At 42.1% G+C, this 20,009-nt stretch overlaps 1 protein-coding gene across 5 annotated transcripts in view; it reads left to right on the top strand.

Annotated features, from left to right (window-relative positions):
• BCAR3 (breast cancer anti-estrogen resistance 3) overlaps positions 1 to 20,009 on the top strand; it is a 174,620-nt gene that overhangs the window by 119,819 nt on the left and 34,792 nt on the right. The window contains exon 1 of one of the 5 annotated variants that reach the window (XM_019501629.1): positions 13,711 to 13,806. The exons of the other annotated variants lie outside the window; for them this stretch is intronic. Coding sequence (XP_019357174.1) covers positions 13,723 to 13,806 — 84 coding nt within the window. The 5' untranslated portion in view covers positions 13,711 to 13,722. Of the gene's footprint in view, positions 1 to 13,710; positions 13,807 to 20,009 lie in introns of those variants that run through there. 5 annotated transcript variants of the gene reach the window in all.

The following is a 20,009-nucleotide window of genomic DNA, read 5'->3' as shown; positions in this document are numbered from 1 at the left end:
TTCTTCAGTGGCTCAGTATTCCAGTGAGGAAAAGGCTAGAGAGCTGAGGCTCAAGTCTTTTGAAATAGGAAGGAGACTTGTTTTCTAAAAAAAAATCCAAAAAACTGCTATGCCTTACTAAGGTGTGCAAAGAAGGATAAACAGTTTCTTGAGAATTGAAGTAATGCAATATAATCCTATGGAAATCAATAGCAGGCTCAAAGAAGGGGATGTACTATGACTGATGCTTTTCAACTTGATGTTTGAGAAGGTTATAAGAGCCCTTGACGGTGAAGGAAAAGGTCTATAACTGAATGGACTGTACCAAGTATTTGCATATGCAGATAATATCTGTCTAGTAGGAAAGGAAATGGAAATGGTACAAAAGAATATAGAGATCACAGTCAAATGCCAAAGAAGTTGGGCTTGATAATCAGTGTCAGCAAGGCTAAGTACATGATCACATCCAGAAATAAGCCTCAAGATCACAGGAAGGTAAAGATAGGGAATGACTATGTGAAAAATGTAGAGAAATGTAAATATTTAGGAACAGTAATCACTGAAGACAATCAAATCACTGAAGAAATTAAGGCAAAAATTTACAATGCTAATATGTGCCTATAGAGTAGGGGTGGGCAAAATCTGGCCCGCAGGCCATATTCAGCCTGCCAGGCCATTCTATCTGGTGCATGGGGCCCCTAAAAAATTAGTAAACGAATATTTATTTGCTCCTGGCTGCCTGTCAAAGCTGACAGGAGCCAAGGGCAGTAGGGCCCAGGGGGAGCCCTCAGCAGAACTGAGCAGTCTAGCCCTGCCCCACCCCCAGCCATTTCATTCTCTTCTTGCCCTGACCCTGCTCCAGTTACATCGCTGGACTGGGGAGCACGGGCCCCTGCCGGTATGTGTGTGTGTGTGTGTGTGTGTGTGTGTGCATGTAGGCAGGGGCAGTGTGTGTGTGTGTGCGTGCGCGTGCAGGCAGTTTGCTGACAACAATAAACTATGGGGAAGTGTAGCCACCCTAGAGAATAGGCTGGCAATCCAGACCAACCTCGACAGGCTTACAAGGTGGGCAGATCAAAACCTGATGGCATTCAATGCCAAGAAATGCAAGGTACTCCACCTTGGGAGAAAGAACTCACACCATAATTATAGGCTCAGCAGTGCTATGCTAGCTAGTACCGTGTCTGAAAGAGACTTGGGGGTCATGATTGACCACAAGAAGAATATGAGCCACCAGTGTGACACCACATCTGGCAAAGCAAACAAAACTCTGGCCTGCATCTTCTGATGCATCTCAAACAAGACCTGGGAAGTCATCCTCCCACTTTACTTGGCGTTGCTGGAATACTGTGTCCAATTCTGGGCTCTGCAATTCAGAAAGGATGTGGAGAAGCTTGAGAGAGTCCAGAGGAGAGCCACATGAATGATTAGAGGACAAGACAGCATGCCTTTTGAGGAGAGGCTGAGAGACATGGGACTCTTCAGCCTGGAAAAGCATAGGCTCAGAGGTGATTTGGTGGCAGCTTATATAAGGGGTATGCACCAGGAAATGGGAGAACATCTGTTCACCAGGGCACCCCATGGGATGACTAGGTCCAACACTCACAAACTCTTGGAAGACCATTTTAGGCCGGACATAAGGAAAAACTTCTTTACTGTCCAAGTCCCCAGGGCCTGGAATAGACTCCCCCCAGAGGTGGTGCAGGCACCTACTCTGGATTCCTTTAGGAAACACTTGGATGCCTATCTTGATGGGATTATTTGACCCCTGCTGGCTGCCTGCCCTTTGTGCAGGGGGCTGAACCCAGTGATCTCGCGAGATCCCTTCCAGCCCTAATGTCTCTGAAATCTACAAACATGCACCCCCCCTCGCATTGCCATACACACAGACCCCCATACATCCCAGGCACCCTTGCTGTCCACGAGCCCCATACCCACCCACGCCCCACATACCTACAGCCCCCCACAAACCTATATGCATCCCCCATTATATACAAGAGTAAGACTTCATTGAAGCTATTTTGCAATCACCTCTGTGTACAATACACAAACGCATGTAAATCAGGGCAACAACAAATTAATAAATGCTGTAGATGTTTGATTTTTAGAATATAATTTGGTATTTTTCTGGTTCTGAGATGGCAAAACCCCTTGCTGAAAGGAGTACTTCTGGGGGCAAGGGGAGGGACTTTTGGTGGCAAAGGTCAGGGGCTGGGGCAGGACTTCTGGTCACAAGATGGTGACCAAGGGGTAGGGAACCTGTCAAGGGGCAGGGCTACCCATGTGATCCTTGACACTGTGCCAAAACTCAGTAAATGGCCCTGTGTCTGAAACTTCCCGCCCCTGCTGCAGAGCCTGCATAAAATAATGGCATCAAGGAAAACCTCAAGAAACTAGCTTTATAGTACAATTGTTCCAGGTGTCCTTTTCTACAGCTGTGAATCATGAATGCTGACAAAGGCAAATGGAAAAAGGCCATAAGTGGATGAAAAGGAAATGCTTCAGAAAACACTTGGCACAGTACAAGAAAATGGAGAAGGCCTAATTAAGGGCTTATGGACCTTTACAAAAGACCTGGTGTCTTGAGCAAGATAAGAGTGCAGAGAATGAAATAGGCAGAGCATATTGTGAGAACTGACGAGAGAAGGTATGTGAGGCAGATTTTGGAAGCTGGGCTGAAGGGTATCAAACCTCAAGGCAGACCAAAGCAATAATGGGAAGATAACAAAAACTGATCTGGATGGGTTAGATGAAGATGCAACAAGGTGGAAAGAGATTGCTCAAGATAAGAGGGGATAGAAAGCTGTAGTTATGGGAAAGTGGTTATAAGCTCTTGAGGCCTGTAAGACTAGAAAGTAGGAGGAGACTAGTTGATGGCTGCACTTCCCAGAATAGATTTTACAATATATTTCAATGATGTGAGCCACAAGAGGGAGTGAGAGCATAGTTTGTTGCTAGACCCACAATGGTAAGGATTTCAGGCGCGGTGAAGAATCAAAGGGTAAAAACAGACATTGCATTTGAAGTGATTCTGTTTGATCCTAATCAAAACCTGGGAGCAGCTTATCCCTTTTCCCACATAGCCCTTTTCATTTGTAGCTTGTCCCTGGAGTGAATGGCAGTTAATTTGAATTAGCTGCGATTTTCCTGGAAAAAGTGTCATCTTGAGATGAAAACACACATTGGGTTTATCCCAGTTCTGATTATCCTGAGCTTTGATTTGCATCAGAGCAGACATGGGACAAACAAGTCTGGCTGTTTATTTAGGTGTCTTGTGGAATACATTGCTCACTTCAGGCCTCCTACCCAATCTGCTACAGTAGAAATGAAAGTTTTTGGTTTTTTGTTTGGTTTAAGTAATTTCCAGTCCCATTACAGTTGTTCACATGTGCAGTGTTGCCCTCCAGCAAGACAGTGAGGGCAGCCCTCAGCAAAGGGGAGGAAAGGAAGTATTGGGGACAACAAGGAATGTGAACCAACTCTGGCAAGAAAAGAAGCTGAGGGACAAATTAAACAGAGGGTAGTAAGGAAGAGTCACATGAGTGCTGTATATCTGCATGCATGTTAATAGTTAGAGAGAGAGCATATGATCAAGAATATACAACAAAGCTCTTGGATTTTGAAGGGTAAATACAATTGATGGTACCTTTTACAAATAGCTTCCTTAGTGCAGCTCTTTCCATTAGTTCTTTGTAGGAGGAAGGAAAGAAGAGGAGGAGACTGAAGGGGGAAAGGAGGTCATTATAATAAAGCTTCTTGCCAGATCATGTGTGTATTGCTATGAAGAGCTATATTTTCAAAAGTACTTGAAAGATGCAGATGGGGTTATTAGGATTATCAAAAGCTAAAGATAGGTACCCCTTCACACGAACCTGAGACAAAAGCATATTGAAAATCAAATAGAGAGCAACCTCTGTTCTACCTGCTGTTTCTGCTACTGTGAGACAGCCAGAGACTGTGGATTACATGACCACATATAGTGACTGAACAAAGAAAGGGGAAATGATTCTGACCTCTCGTACACCACTCCCTACAGTGCAAACAAGTGAGTTTATACCTGTTGCTTTTTCTACTGAATTACGATTAGAGTCTAAAGTTGTGCAACCTGCAAGAAACAAGGGGAAGGAAGGAGAGCATGTGGGGAAGAAAGTGTCAGTCACAAAAAGAATAGCCTTGTAAATAGATGGCAGGATGTGAATCCAATGTGGGACAGACATTCCAGCTTTTGAACATCAAATTTAAGTCTGGTGGCAATAGTAGAATTAGTAAGGGGAGCAACATGGTAGCTGTTTCTAGAGATTCCTCCCTTTCCCTTTCCTCCCCCATGGCCATGCCTCCAAAGTGAAAGGCATTCTGTTGTGAACAATTAGGCATGTAGAGGTGTCCCTTCAGATATCAATCTGGAGGTGGGCCAGAACCAGGGGTAGTGGGACCTGATGCCAGTGATAGTCAATACAAAGAGACTGCACCTTTTCCCTGATTGAGGAATTTCTTGTGTATTAATAAAGAGCAAATAAACAGTCTGAAGCCAAAGTCTTGTCTAAATTAAGACTGTTGCAATCCTCAGGTTCAGATTGGTTTTGTGCTTTATTTTGCTTTCATGTTTCATTTGTAACACATTTGCCAATAGTCCTAAAGATGCCATTTTATAGGTATTACATTTCTAACCACTATCAGACCACATGCACTGTATAATCTGCAAAAGCCCATGTTCTGTCTGCTGTATTGATAGTCCAGTGCCATTTGACAGGACAGTGTTACTAATTGGTTGTATGATATATGAAACCAGAGATTTACGTATTGAACGTTGCACAGTGTGATATGATGTCATGCCATTCTGGGTTTACATCCTCACTCTCTCTCTCCTTTTCTTTTCTTTTTTTTCTAATTTTAGTTTCTCTTAGAAAGCAACCTAAAAATGGGATCATGATGTTATATTTCCTTGGAGAATATGCTAAGCTGTTTCAAATGTTTAAATGTTTTATTGATTTCGTACAGATTAAATAGGGTGCGTCATCTATTTCCTTATCTGGTTTGAAGCCAAATACATATTATTCCCATATCACATGTACTTAAACCTTTACATACTTATGTACCTAAATTACAACTATTAGATGCATCTGAAAGCTGGTCTCAGGCAGTTTTCCGTTGGATTCAGTAAATTATGTTAGTTGTGAGGTTGTAGACTGATTTGTTTTGCTTTGCTTTGCTTTGGTAAAGTCAAGCCATGCCCAAGTTTATTTCAAATATGTGTCCATCTTTCTCTCACAAGCTTAATTCTATTGTCTCTGACCCATTTTAAGCTCTTTCTGCCATACTTAATTTGTGGTTGCCAGAAACACCAGTCCTTTTGCACACAGCAAAGCCAGAGCAGCATAAATTTGTTGTTCTTAAAGCTTCATCGCTCTCTGGGAAGAATTCTCCTAGTGCAATAACTGAGGAAGACGGGCATAAGGCTGGTTTCTGAGGCTCTCTCTGGAAGCCAGGCATAGGGGGTGCCTTGGAAATGGGCTTGGAAACAATTTAGGTTTGTCAGTGGCAGGTTTGGGCAGGTGTAATTTTAGACAGGTTCTAGAATAGTTCAGATGGGTGGAGGACAGAAAGAGGATTTAACACTACTTTAATCTCAACACAAAATCTTGCCCCAGACTGATCTAATGGGTCCCTTCTAAGTGTTAAAACATTTTCAGTTTCTTAGAAATTTAGTATTGGAGTCAAAAAAGGCAGTCAGGAAAAACTTAAATGCAAATACTGTCAGGTATGTTCAGATTCCTGCCTTGCCAGCTTATACACAGCTGAAATACAAAACAGAGCTAATTGTTCATTTGGTGCCTGGATGTGTTTGAAACTCACCAGTAAATCAATATGAACTGGGGTAAAGGTGAGAAAAACACTGTTCCAAGACATTAGGCCCACATTTTGGGTTGCTATGAAGAAGCAAGTAGGGTGGAACGGTGGGGAAATGATATAAAACTCCTTGATGGATCCTTTGTTTTTCTGAATCATCTATGCACCAGGTTGATGTCCCAGTGTGAATTAGAGTAGCCAGACTACAAACAATGGTAGAGGTGGATGCACCATCTTGCTACTGCCAAAGGACTGTCCCACACTGCAGTGATTCTCCTCTATTGAGCTACATCAGCTTTGACCTGTCTTTATGCCAGTGGTACAAGACACAGACCACAGGTCAGACCAGTTTCCAGTTCCTTGTCAGTAATAAAGCACAGCTCTTTTTCTTCAACTCTTTGTAAAGGGGGTGCTCACTTGTGTGTTCCTGGTCCCTTGCTCTTGTTCATACTCACAACCATGCCCATAGATTCACAGAGACATGTGTGCGACACTGGCATTAAGCCTTGGTGAGGACAAATATCCCATTAATTTTTACATGTTTTTTGGCACAGTTAGAATTAGTTCAGAATAATTATGTAGTATTTGTTATCTAAATAAAGCAATCTTTATTTCCTGTCAGTTGCACTGCTGTTCTTATGAAGAATGCCAGCAGTTGTCATACTAAATAGGACAGTGTTATTTTTCTTGAGGGCCAGGATCATTATTTCTGGCGTTCGCCCATTGTGAGTAGTCACTTCTGAACAGATTCTTTACTTTGACTATCACAATAATGAGCTGGCAGTTAGATTTTATGACTTGTGCCATGCTGTTCATCTTGGATTGTTTAACTTTTTTCATTGCTGCTTGATAACAAGCCTTCCAAAAGAGAAACATACACCCACATCAAAAATATACTAGGCCAGATTCACCAGGCTATCTGTGCAGCCCCATTGGAGTGAGGAAGCTGGGCCTGCAATCAGGGAATCTCCTGGAGGCCCTGCACCAACTTTTCCCCCACTCATGCGCAAAGATAAGGAGAAGAAAAAGGAAAATGAACCAGGCCCTTTGAGAAGAAACCTCATGACTGAAGACTTTTCTTCCCCTTATACTTACCTATGGTTTGTTTGTTTTTTGGTGTTGTATCGTCGTTTGGGAATCCTAGGGCCAAATTCTACCTTGACTTATGCCTTGTGAAACACCATTCAAGTCCAGGATGCATATTGAAGTATTGGTGCTTTTTGCTGCCTCTACTTCTCGTGGAAATTGGTAAGCAGTAAGGTCCCAGTCCTTGTGAGCAGGGCTGGCAGAATCTGTTCCTAAGATCTTGTCCCTGTGTGGAGGTCTTTCAGAGTTTCATTTGGTAAATTGGAAGAATACACTCTTATTGTGGAACAAGCACATTCCTACACTACACTCTCCCCTCCCCCTGAAAATGAAGGTTTGCAAATAAACTGGGAATTTACAGTCACAGCAAACAGCTATGCAGGGCTGCTGAGGTACTCCAGCTGGTTGCTGTGGGCTTTGTTTCAAAGGGCAGGGTGTTTCCAGTCAGCTGCGGAACTGCTAATGAGCTCTAGCTGATCAGAAAATCAGCACCTTTGAAGTAAAAGGTTCAACAGACCTCTGATTGCCCCCTTGTTACTTTGGCAACCCAATCTGAACTAAGCAGCCAGAAATGAGCTGCCCAGAAATGAACTTTTCAGGTTCAGGTGTATAACTTTCTCACTTGGTACATGCCATGCTCCATGTACCTCCATGTCTTTATTCTTCCCTTCAACTTTTTTTCTAAAACTTTTCATACTGTTGAGATAAGATTACCCTGTTTGGGGGGGTTCCCCTCCAATCTTCAATAAAGGTAGTCTGTTTACTAGTCCCTAGTCATATACTTACCTCCCCCATTGGCATTAAAAATCCTTACTTTCACACTTGATATTTCATATGGCAGAACTTTTGTAATTTTGAGAAAATAATCTATGTCCCCTCTGTTTAGAGTGCATTGAGCTCTCTGAATTTTTCTTCTGCTTCAGAAATAGCAACTTCCATTTCCCTGTCCTCATTCCCATTAACCATTCTGACTTCTTTGCCTTGTTAAGTGCTGTCTTAATTGAAAACTGAGACAAAGAATACATGTAGTTTTGGGTCATACGCTGATAATTTTAATCTCAACCCCATAATGGCCCTGTCTTTTTTCCCCTTGTTCTCACTGTATTTATATAGCTAAAAATAAATTTTACTATGTGTCTTAATTTTCTTTGCCAGAGTCTAACTCAGCTTGACTTTTGGCAAGCCAGGCTTTATTCTTGTACCTCCTGGCATCCAAGACATAGGTTCTTTGCTAATCAATCCATTTTCCCATTCTTCATAGATTGGTTCTTACTTCTAATATCCTTTTTGAGCTGCTTATTCTTCTGTCTAGCCTTTAAACATTGAAAACCTTAGATACCAACCCACTTTTGTCTAGGCTTCCATTTAACTGAAACAGAATCAATTTGAGATTTCTTAATCTCAGGTTATTTTTAATAAATAGGTCCTCTGTAGATTGGCTGGTTACCAAGACTTGGTCTAAAACAGCATCATCTTGGTTTTGATTATTTGGTGAAGAAGTCTCTTGGTTGTCAGATTTAAAAGAAATTGGGTCCTACAGTTATTGTTTACTAGACCATGTAGAAAGCTAAATTCCAAGGCAATGGCTTAACTGTTTCTCTCATTCTCCTTGATGCCTATTATGGATGTTTTCAGCTAGAGGTGAGAGAAGCCAAGAGCCCAACAGAAGAGGCAGTTTGGAGAAAGCATTTCTTAGGAGAGCTGTATAATAGGGCTGTGCGAAGCTTTGGGTGCTGATTCGATTCAGAGGTGATTTGGCCCAATTCGGTGGCCAGATCTCCAAATCTGAATTGAATCCGGGGACCGATTTAAAAAAAAAAAAAAAAAGAGTCTGAATCAATTTGAAGCTCTCAAAGGGGGAGGGGGAGAAGGCAGGGAGGTCTTTTCTGCAGTTTCCTCAGCCGCACTGGAGTGGTGAAATAGATGGATTGGAGCCACCCACCTTGGGGGAGCTCCAGTCTACCCACCCCACCCTCCAGTGCCAGCTGGCCAGCCCCCAGAATGTGCTCCCTCTGCTTCCTTCCCCCCCTTCCCCCACACTTCTGAAAACAGTGCCGAGAGCAGTTCTGGGCTGTATCAGTATCAGCCAAGCTCTGCTTCTCGCATGTACAGACACAAGTTAATGAAGGCACCCCTCTTTGGGGCCAGATGCTGGTATCCTGGGTTTTGTAAAGGCAGTTTTGGCTCTTTGTGAGTTTACAAGAGAGAAGCCTGTGTTTGTGCACTGGAGGTACTGTGAACCCTTGAGGTCATACCGCTGCTCAGGAACAAGATGACATTTGATGCATTTGCAGCTGATAATAGCCAACAAAATGGTTTGGAATTGAGCTCTGCATGGAAATTGCCTCAAATCAAACTGCTTCTGTGGCAAGAAGTGAATGATCTTTTCTACCAAGTACTTTTTTTTTTTGCTTGAAATCTTTAAAAAATGTAAATGACTAAAATTAAACATCTGCAGATGTCATTCTCCTAAATATAAATACGCAAGCCCATTTTGAACCTTGCTAAACTATTTGCCCAAATACTATCCTATATCATTGAGTTTCAGACGCTTATTTATATATTGTGCAAATTTGATTCAGCTGCAGAAGTTAATTTTGTTTTTGTAATTAAATCCGACTTTTTATCCACAGCCATTACCAATATTTTTCTTTACTGGTAGTTACTCTGCTTCACCAGAATTTTAAGCAGGGTGGATGTGATTTAAATCAGGAAGCCTTGATGTGATCATTGTTCTGCTTCACCATCTTCAAAGCAGCTTCCTCCTGAGAAGGAGCACTTCTCATGATGTTGTTTCATTTGGGCAACCAGGCCTTGCATTCCTTTGTTACACTCCTTGCATTTTGTACGCATGCCTGTCTTACCCACTCCCTCCCAGCACCACTGCCACCTGCCCATAGCCCCAGCCTGCAGTGGCAGCCTGCCCTGGGGCCCACACATAGATCTATGGGTGTCCCCCATACCAATGCCTCCCCTGGGGGTGTGTGCATTGTTGGAAGCCCCCCCACACAAACACACACCTCCTGGACAAGCCGCTCTGCCCCTTCCCCCCAAGAGACTTACCACCCGGACGCTATTCTCCAAACTGCTGGGTTGCATATTGGCAATCAGATCAGTATCTGCCAATGTGGCTCGTTAATAATTGGCTGTTGGTATCAGCCCAAGAAATATTTATTGGCACACCCCTAATTAAAATATTCCCAAACAGGGTCTCTTTTATAGCCTGGTAAGCCTGCTGCCATGATAGGTTTTCCCTTTCCCATACCATTCCCTCACTAGATCTCAAATCAATAGAGAGGCTATACTCAGAAACTTATTCCTCAAGAGTTCTGGAATATTCTGCTCGAAATGTTTCTCTTTTGTTTCTACTGCCCCTCCCTCCCTCCTTGCATTTATCTCCAGACTCCTCCTCCTTACCCAGATCTATTTTACCCCCAACAATCCTTATTCATTTAACTTTGTGGAACTTTTCACTTTTAGAGGGAAAGGGCTCGACTCTGTGTACGCACACTTGCAGAGAGACAATAGGGCTGATGGGTATGTAATCAGGTCTGTTGTCTCTCATCTCCATATACTGCTATACTGCTATATATATACTCCATACTACTATATATATGTACTCCATATACTGCTGTCTCTGGAGGCACAACTCCACAGTTTTAGAACTGAAACTAAGCATCACAGATTGCTTAATGGGATCTGCTAGACTGAGCACTGAATCCCATTGGGTCAACTGGTTTTCTTTAATCTTTACTAATCTATAGAGGAGTCCCTAGGAAACCCCATAAGATTGGGCCCCTAATATAGTCTGTGGCCTGTTGTGACCTATTTATAAGACTTTTCTAAAAAGGTTACATGAGTATATTGTCTCAAATAGTATACAGGATGTTTATAGAGTCTTTGTGTAACTTTAAACTTTAATAATTTTGGATTTACACATGATGGAAGCAAACTGTAAATGGTGATTGAAAGTATAATTCATTACGTTTTTTAGCACAGTGCAGGGGTTGTCAACCAGGGGTACCAGAGGTACTTGAGAAGGCCCTAGGGGGTACGCGTGGGCAGGCTGGGACGGAGCGCTGCCACGCACCATCCTGTCCATCCCCCCCACCATCCCCTCCACACCCACTTCACGTCCAGCCATTGGGGGTACACTGATTCAAAAAGGTTGAAAACCCCTGGCATAGTATAAGCTGTGCATAAGGAAGGATCACAAATGCAATTCATGAAATCACTCAGCTGCAACTGGAAAATGTTTTCTGAGTTGGAAAGTCAGATTTAATGATGTATTGCGAAAGATGGCAGTTATATTAAAGTCTAGAAATTTGAACTGCATTGTGTTGAAACTTAATAAATTATGCTTTCAATCACCATTTACAGTTTGCTTCTATCATGTGTACATCTAAAGTTATTAAAGTTTAAAGTTGCACAAGGACTTTATAAACACCGAGTATAATTAGAAGTAATAATCCTTATTCCATGATGATATCTTTGAGCTTTAACATATCGTAAATTAAAATTATATTTATATAGGTTTGTTTTTTAAAAGCATCTTAACAAAAAAAATCAAATAATATGATTAAATCAAAAAATCTGATTTAAATAAAAATCCTATTTTTAATTTTAAAAAAAATGTTGATTTTTATCCACCCCTGATTTTGTCATTATAACGAATCTCACAAATGCTATACTGCACATTATAGCGTCTCACACTTACAAAGCTGACAGTGATTAAGCCTTTTTGATCCACGAGCACAATCCATAATACTGCCTGAGCTCAAGGGTAAGCTCCCAGGAGCTGTTAGTGATATAGGGCCTGTGAGCATGCATCTACATTGGTCCCCTCCAATCATTTTGTGTTCCAGGTTCCACCTGAGTTTTGTGCAACTTTTGTAGCAAGTCAGATGTCCATTCAGTTATCTCATTATAAAAATGCCAAACCGTTAACAACATTTATAAATCTGATTAAACCAGCAATTCCTTCCTGGTGCAGAAGCATCCCACGACAATTTTAATGTCTGGTATGTCTCCCATAGCTCAATAGTGTGTGGCTGGGTTGTCTGGTATCCCTGAATGCAGAGCTGCCTCCTGCCCTAAAATGAATTAGACACATTGCAGCTCCACAGTCTTGGTGCGAGGGAGGTGAGTCCTCCACTGGACATCCAGTGAACTACTAGAGATGGGGACTGCATGTGGATGTTGGGGAAGCAGCTCTCTGGCTTTCTCAGTTGGTGAACAGCAGCAGCACGAGCTCATGTACCTCTTTTTCCCTAAAGTCAAGCAAGCCTTTTAAGCTAGGTACAGACATTCAGAAAGCCCAAGGTGGAATCCATCAAAGTTATGCAGCTTTCTTTAAGTGGTGCAGTTTAGATCAGTAGCGAACAGAACACACGTTCACCTTTGGTGTGGGGAGGTGGGTAAACCTTAGACTGGGTTCTGCCATTTTTAAATCGGCCTGTGTGCTGAGCTGTTCTGTCACAAGTATAGACCAGTTTCTGATCACTTATATCAGTAAAAGTGAAATGTCTGTAACTGGCCTTGATGTCTGGCCACACATATTTGCAACTGTTTCCATCAGACGAGAGTGTACCCAGACCCCATCACACTATTAATTTAATGGTTGGAGGGGGCCAGGTACCAGCCGGTTCCTGATAGTATCTGTTTCAGGAAAACATTAGCTGCTGCTTTTTTGTTGCCTGTTATGAACATAAACTAGGACTGTTGCCTTGTAAAGGAAAAGAATAAAAAGTGAGATGACTTGAAGGATAAAAAAATAGTGAATGAGGAAGAGAAAGCCAAAAGGCAGCACTTGATTCACCTTTCTCTTCAATAGAACAAGAAACTAAGAGGAACAGATGAAAGGAAAGATTTTAATTGCCACAGCCTCCCAGAGGTGGCTTCATGCAGCTCTAGTCTTCTGGAGAATAGTAGCTTATGCATAAATATGACTGCTACTTTTTCTCTGTGGGCTAGTTTTAACTTTGACTGTCTGAACTGACATGTTTTCAAAGCTTACACAGTATGATCTCCTTCCCAACAGCTTGCACAGCCGTGTGGGACCTGCACCAGGCTCTGGTTGTTTATAGGCTGTCTTAATTAAACACCAGAAGGTTGTGTTAGCTGTGCTACTAACAATGACCAAGCTGATGTTATTGGCCTCTTGCTAGTGTTTTCCTGTGACTGGTTGCCAGAAACTTCCTAATTAAAAACAAATAGCTTCAGCCTTTTCCTTGGTTACCTATGCCTTAAGGATTTAATATCTTGTTTGACTATGAAAAGGTAACAGAATCACGCAAACCCTAAGCAACCACTCTGCCTCTCTCCCTTTGTCGCTTGCATGCTCAACAGAATTATTGATGTAACATGTACATACCTTGTGTCTGAGGAAAGACAGCTGGAGTGACTGATCAGATCTATAGAGGCACAGAAAGTGACTCAGGTATGGTACATTGTCAAAAGGAAGAGTTTGCCTTGAGCTTGTGACATAATGATTCCTACATTGCAACCCTGATCCGAGGAGATACCAAAATAGAGGCACTTTCTCAGAGGGTTAGAATTTCATTGGTCAGTGGAATAGATCATGAGGATTCTGGCACTCTCTATATGGCAGGGTGGAAGCTAGCATGCCAGAAGCCACTAAACTGATAGCATCAGCTTTAGCTGAGGAAATATTCCTGGGCTGATATATGAGTAGGGGGGAGTGTAGAAGATCTGGCAGGCAGCAATGCAAACAAGCTCATTTGGTAGCCTGTGAAAGTTGCTGGTGGTGACTTTATCTTCAGAAGGGTCTGCAGAATAGAAGGTTTGAACATGCCCAAGGACTGTAATATTTTTCAAACTCTGATAGCAGCTCTCTGCTGTTCTTACCACCGTAAGCCCATGATGGGAGTCAAGGTAGGTGCCCTTCTGTGATAACAGTAAATATTCTGTATGCTACTCAGGAACTCTATATTCACAACTGTTTTGTGTTTGCCATGACAGTTTAATGAAGTTCATATGCTTTTTGTAAAGGATCTTTTTCTAATCATTCGCAGAAAGCAAACGTCTTGGGGCATTTGTAAATCATGCTGCTTTATTCAGGATGCCCAAATATGGATTTAGATACCTAAATTTAAGCAAGTAACTGTGAGGGGTCATTGCACTGAGAGCTTTTGCTTTCTATCTGGGTAATATTGCTGAGCGGTTCTTTAATTAAATCTTGGTTTGGCCCCTGGAGCCAAAATTCTATAAAGGAAAGGAGAAGCATATAAAATACTTGCATTCATTCAAGGTCATTGAGTCTTTTATTTTACCTTTTCATTTAGGTTAGCAACATCACAGGCAGTTTAGATTTTATTGTTATGTTTAAAATTTGAGATCTTATTTATAAAACACTAAAAATGTTCAAAGTACTTTCACAGGCATTGAGTGGATTGAGCCAAAATTGCAAATTAGGTTTTAAATTTTGACACACAGCTTGGCTATGGATCTGGGTTTCGGTTTGGCCTATGTTTAAAAAATGAAGATGAAACCATATAAGCAGGCTTGCAATTTCTGCCAGTTCCATGTATTAATATGACAACTTGTCTGTATACAGGTGTAAAGAGGCCTTCAGGGATGAGCATCTCTATGTGTTAAAAGTTATTGTCTGTTGTCTTTGTAGTTAGAACGTGCCAGCTTCCTCCCAAAGGGGACTGAGACCCCCTTCAGTTCTTGGACGCAGGGAAGTGAGTGCCACACAGCTACAACATACAGAGCTTTTGTTCTAACACTGAGATTGTTTTTTGCTTGTTTGTTTTTAAGTGTAAGGATGCCTGTAATCATTACAGGCTCTTTTGTGGTAATGTGAATCCTACCCTATCTCAATACCTGATTTATGTTTGGAAACAAAAAAAACCACACACTGGAGATTGCACGAGCTGGGGTACAGCTGAATAACTGGGGGAGTCCACCCCTGCTTGCCTCAATTTAATCACCATCAGTTGCCCAGCATCAAATTAAACATCCACTGGCTGAGAGAGACTAACTGTGTCTCTCTCCAAATCCTATTAATACTACTGAGAAATCAAGCTAATGTCAGATCCACGGTGCCCCTCCAGCACAGGCTAACTGCATTTAGTAGAGTACAGGCCTGCTATACTAATTAAGTTTGTCTTCATCTTTCCTTTCCTACTTGTTCTTGCTTAGACAAAATTCTGTACTGTCCTGAACTGTTTAATCTCTTTCTGCCTGCTTTTAAGGGTCATATTTTCAAGTAGTAAAGTTACTCAGGTCCCTAAGTCAGCAAATAGGCACATATATAGCTATTGAATTCAGTAGACACAAGACATCTGAATACCTTTGAATATCTGCACCCTAATCCTAATGATTTTCAGCATTTTTTTAAATTTTAGCTATATAGCTAGAAAGCATTGCTTGAGTTGCTTTTTTGACCACAAGATCATTGGTTGGTGTTCAGTTACTACATTGGCCTGAAGTGCCCTTTAAGCCAAAAGGGGGAATGCCATGGTTTGCCATCTTCCACATCATCAGCTTTCACTGGGACTTCGATTTGAGCATGTAAAACTCACAGAAAGTCCTCCCTAATCCAAAAATCTTCCTTCTCACTGTAAGACCCCCCACTGGAGTAGTTGTCAGTGTAAATGAGTACAGAATCTGCCTTGTAAAACTCATTTCTTTTGATTTTATTAGTATTTTGTAGGCTATAACTATAATTCTGTTGCTCCAAGATTTTCCAAATGAAGTTGGGGTTTAGGGTTTGCTATCAGTACAATTAAAACTATCGTTCTTGACCATGCCCTTTGTTTAACTTGGCATGAATTTCTAATACTTAAAATAACGCCAGTGTTGTCATAGCAACTTTCCATTTGGCCTAATCCATATAGTCTCTGGAGAAACTGAAATGTTAATAGTATTTGCTTGCTGTATGGGGAAAAAATAAAGCCTTTTATATAGAAACAAATTACAGCTGGTCTCCTTTCAAAAATAAGGTTCTATTTAAAGAGGTTTCCAGCATTTAAAATAGATTTCAATACATGTGTTCCAGCAGGCTCTGCTGATTTATCTTAATTTCAGTCCAACAAACTGCTCTTTTCAAAAGCACTTTAGGGTAGGGGAGTGGGGCTCGTTTGTTCAAGGGAAAATTGTGAGAGGTATAGAAATGGATGGGAGTAGGAGAAGGCAAATCTGTGGTGAGGTATGGAATACCTCCTTTCTCTAGCACGTAGCGCTGAGGACTACTCTGATGAGAACATAGGCCCAGTTGTCCAGTCAGTTATACCAGGGTAAGACTACTAACTTCAGGGGAAATATATAAATATAATCCCATTCTACTAACACTTCATTTTGACAGGGATCATCATTATTTGTTGTAACAGAGGGTCAGATTTATCCCAATAAATTCATTGACATCAGCAGGGATGAATTTGAACAGGAGACCAAATTCTACTCTATTGCACTCAAGTACATACACAGTAACTGCATTAACTTGAGCTTTAACTGAGAGCAGAGCTTGGCCTACCATACAGCCAGTAAATTGCATGCCAGCGAGTATTATAGTGAAATCCATAGGATCTGGACATTGACACTGCAAACAGGAAGTACAGAACTAACTGTAGTGACATACCGTGTGAAAGAGAAAATTATGGTTAGTTCATAACAAGTAAATGTTTATGGCTTTATACCAGAATGAGAACAGATGGATGTTTTCAGAAGGTGCCCCCCTCATTCGATAACAATAGTCTCTTTCTTGATCCAGAGTATAAGGATCAATAGTTAATTCAGTTCGTTGTTGCACTTGGAAAACTGGTGTTTGGGAAGCAAGCCATTCAAGGAATGGTTGACAAAACTATGTATGTTTAGTTTGGAGAAAAGGAGAATAAATTGGTGGGGGAGGACCATGATAGCAATTTTCAAATATTTAAAAGGCTGCCACGACAAAGAGGGAGAAGGTAAGTTTTTCCTTGTTATAGAGGGGAGGACACAGGGCAGCAGGTTTAAAAGGCAACAAAGCCAATTTACCAGTAGATTAAATCTCAAGGGAAAAAATCTTGCATAGTGTCAGAACAGTAAGGACAGTTGGAAGGAGCTGCCCTGAAAAGTTGTGGAATTTCATTCACTGGACATTTTCCAAAAGAGACTGAAGCAGCATTTGTTTTGGGGTGGGCTAGAAAGCGCATGTGGTGCATCTGTGCGGGGGGTTGGACTAGATGATGCTTGAGGTTCCTTCTAACCCTGTCATTCTACTATTGGCCGCTGTCTGTAGAAATGGGAAGAAGCAGAGCTCCTGGCTCCTGACACATTAATTCCAGTTGAGGTGACTTTCAAGTCAGTGAAGATTTTTTGGGGAGAAATTTCTTTGTTTTGTAATTCAGAATCTTAAGAATTCAGATGCAACCACAATGATAAATATTGAAGTAAAGCAGGATGAATTAATAAATAGCCATCTTGACTTCAGACCCCACAGCAGCATTTATCCAGCTAATATGTTCTTCATAGTTGGAAGGGGAGAATCTTTTCAAGTATTTTTATCTTAACTGCCTCCAGCTGAAGCTGTGCAAAAGAGGAAAGCCATTCAAGTTATCAGGGCTGCCAAGTTTTAAAATTTCCCGTGTATAGTGCTACATATTACCGGTACTGTACTGATGTTAGGAATGCAATGCAGGCAGGCAGCCTTATATAAGAATCCGCTTTTTGCAAGTTCATCCAAGATAAAGATGGCACTTGCAGTAGCTTTTTATAGACGGTGTTTTAATTAATATTTCTTCAGTATGTAGTGTTCTAAATCTGTTTCACTGGCATCCATGTATCAAGTTTCAGCATGTTCCGAGAAGATATGGGATCTGATCATATGAGCTTACAAATCATTCCAGCCCAACCCGGCTTGTGGGTCTTTATATTCAGTGCTACATGTGGTGGTGTTGGGGAGGCACTTCTGGGAGGACTGACTTAGCAACATACTGTGAAATTTCACATAATTCTCAGCACTTCAGTTCCCCATTGACCTGCCTCTGGGTCTGCAGAGAGGTTTCTTTTACAACTTTGCTATCAAGGCTGATTAAAAACATTTGATTTTTTTTAAAGGACCTTTTGCCCCTTCCAATCTATTTGCATGTCTTGAGGTTCTTTGAGGGGAAAGCTCACTACCCTGAGCTTTCTTGCTGCTTTTACTTGGAGTATAAGATTTCACTCCAAGGTGGCCTTTGTCTCAAATGTGGGTGTGCCACCTCTCACTCTGCAGTGGGTGCCGTAAAGCTGTTCCATAGAAATGTTGCTAAAGTAGCTATTATTTCTAGGGGTGCACCAATAAAGGTTTTTTGGGCTGATACCGGCACTGTCAGCAGCGGGGGAAGGAAGGGGTGGCGAGCACTGACCACGGGTCAGCAACAACCCGCAGGTGCTGCTGGCAGTGGCGGTGGTGGCTAGGGGTGATTATGGACTGCCCGCAGATGCCACTGGCACTGCCGGCGGCAGGGTGGCAAGCAACAACTGCCCGCAGGCACCGCTAACAGTGTCGGTGGTGCCTTTTACAGGGGGTGCATGTAAATACTCCAGGCCAGGTAACATAAGCTGAATGCCAACAGTGTGCCCACGTGCATTAGTAGTGTATTGCCAGCAGTTCAAGGGAAGTGATTCTTCCCCTCTATTTGGCACTGGTGAAACCACATCTGGAGTAGTGTCCAGTTTTGAGCCCTGCACTGCAGAAAGGATGTGGACAAATTGGAGAGAGTCCAGTAGAGGGCAAAAAAATGGTGAGGGGGCTGAGAGACATGACTTACGAGGAGAGGCTGAGGGAACTGGGCTTCTTTAGTCTGAAGAAGAGAAGACAGAGAGGGTTTCAACAGCAGCCTTTATCTACCTGAAAGGTGATTCCAAAGAGGATGGAGCTGAACTGTTCTCAGTGGTGACAGATGACAGAACAAGGAGCAACGGGCTCATGTTGCAGCAAGGGAAGTTTAAGTTAGATATTAGGAAAAAAATTCTCCCAAGGAGGGTACTAAAGTGCTGAAACAGGAACAGTGAAATCTTCAGAGAAGCTGTGAGTGTATTTTTTGGAGGTTCTTGGAGGATTTTAAGACCCAGATAAGCAAAGTCTTGTCTGGGATGATCCAGTTGAGGATGATCCTACTTTGAGCAGGAGGTTGGACTAGATGACCTCCTGAGGTTCCTCCCAACCCAAATTTTCTATGATTCTTTGACATGGGGGGGTTCCTGAACTGATTCACTCATCTGTAATTGTTATGCTCTTCTTTGCTTTGAAAGTCTCTTTCAGAAGTTGAGCTTTCCTTTTTCAGAAGAAGAATCTGAAAATACCACTGCAGTCTGTTGGGGTTTGTTTAATGTCTGCTAGCTGAACTGTGCACACAACGGCAGGAAATAATTGAAAACCTATCATGAGGATGAAGGACCTAAGGGACTTGTATGACTAGAAGATGTTAGTGAATGGTTTGATGAAAATCTCATCAGAGTTTCAGAGTTTCCTTTATCAGGAAATATGAGACCTGCTGAAACAACTGTAACAGTCCTTAGATGTCCTTGGAGTAAATAATACTTTATCAAGGGGATATAGAGGAAGATGACAGTGAATCCCCTGAGTAACCGGAAATAAAGTTGGAGATGTTGTGTGGTAAACATCTTGGACAGCTTTCAGCATGTATCTGAAAGGGAGAATCATTTCTTGCCTTAATTTTTGTGAAGTTGGGGGTTGTTTATGTTATTATTACTTGCCTATTTTTAGGGCAAACCAGGATAATTCAGTTTTCTTCTGCCTACCCAGTGGAAGGGGGGTGCTATCTCCAAAGAGGAGTATACCTCCTCTGCTCAGGCCTGTAGGGGGACTGTCAGGAAAGCTAAGGCGGACATAGAGCTAGGACTAGCGTCCATGATCAAGGATAATAAAAAGTCCTTTTTCAAATATATAAGGAGGATGAAGAAGGCACCGGGTAATGTGGGGCCCCTGCAAAGTACGCTGGGCAATCTGGTGGTTGTGCCAGTGGAGAAAATGGACCTCTTTAACCAATTATTCATCTGCATTTTCTTGTGCAGGGACCGGGACTTCCCCGCTGTGATGCCAGATGGACTCGAGGGGAACGCCTCCAGACCTCAGGTTGGGGAGGACT

The sequence above is a fragment of the Gavialis gangeticus genome, unplaced genomic scaffold (genome assembly GCF_001723915.1).
Source record: "Gavialis gangeticus isolate Ggan-Ray unplaced genomic scaffold, GavGan_comp1, whole genome shotgun sequence".
NCBI lineage: Eukaryota > Metazoa > Chordata > Crocodylia > Gavialidae > Gavialis > Gavialis gangeticus.
Note: the sequence above shows the minus strand (reverse complement) of the source record. Positions and strands in the feature narration are given on the sequence as shown.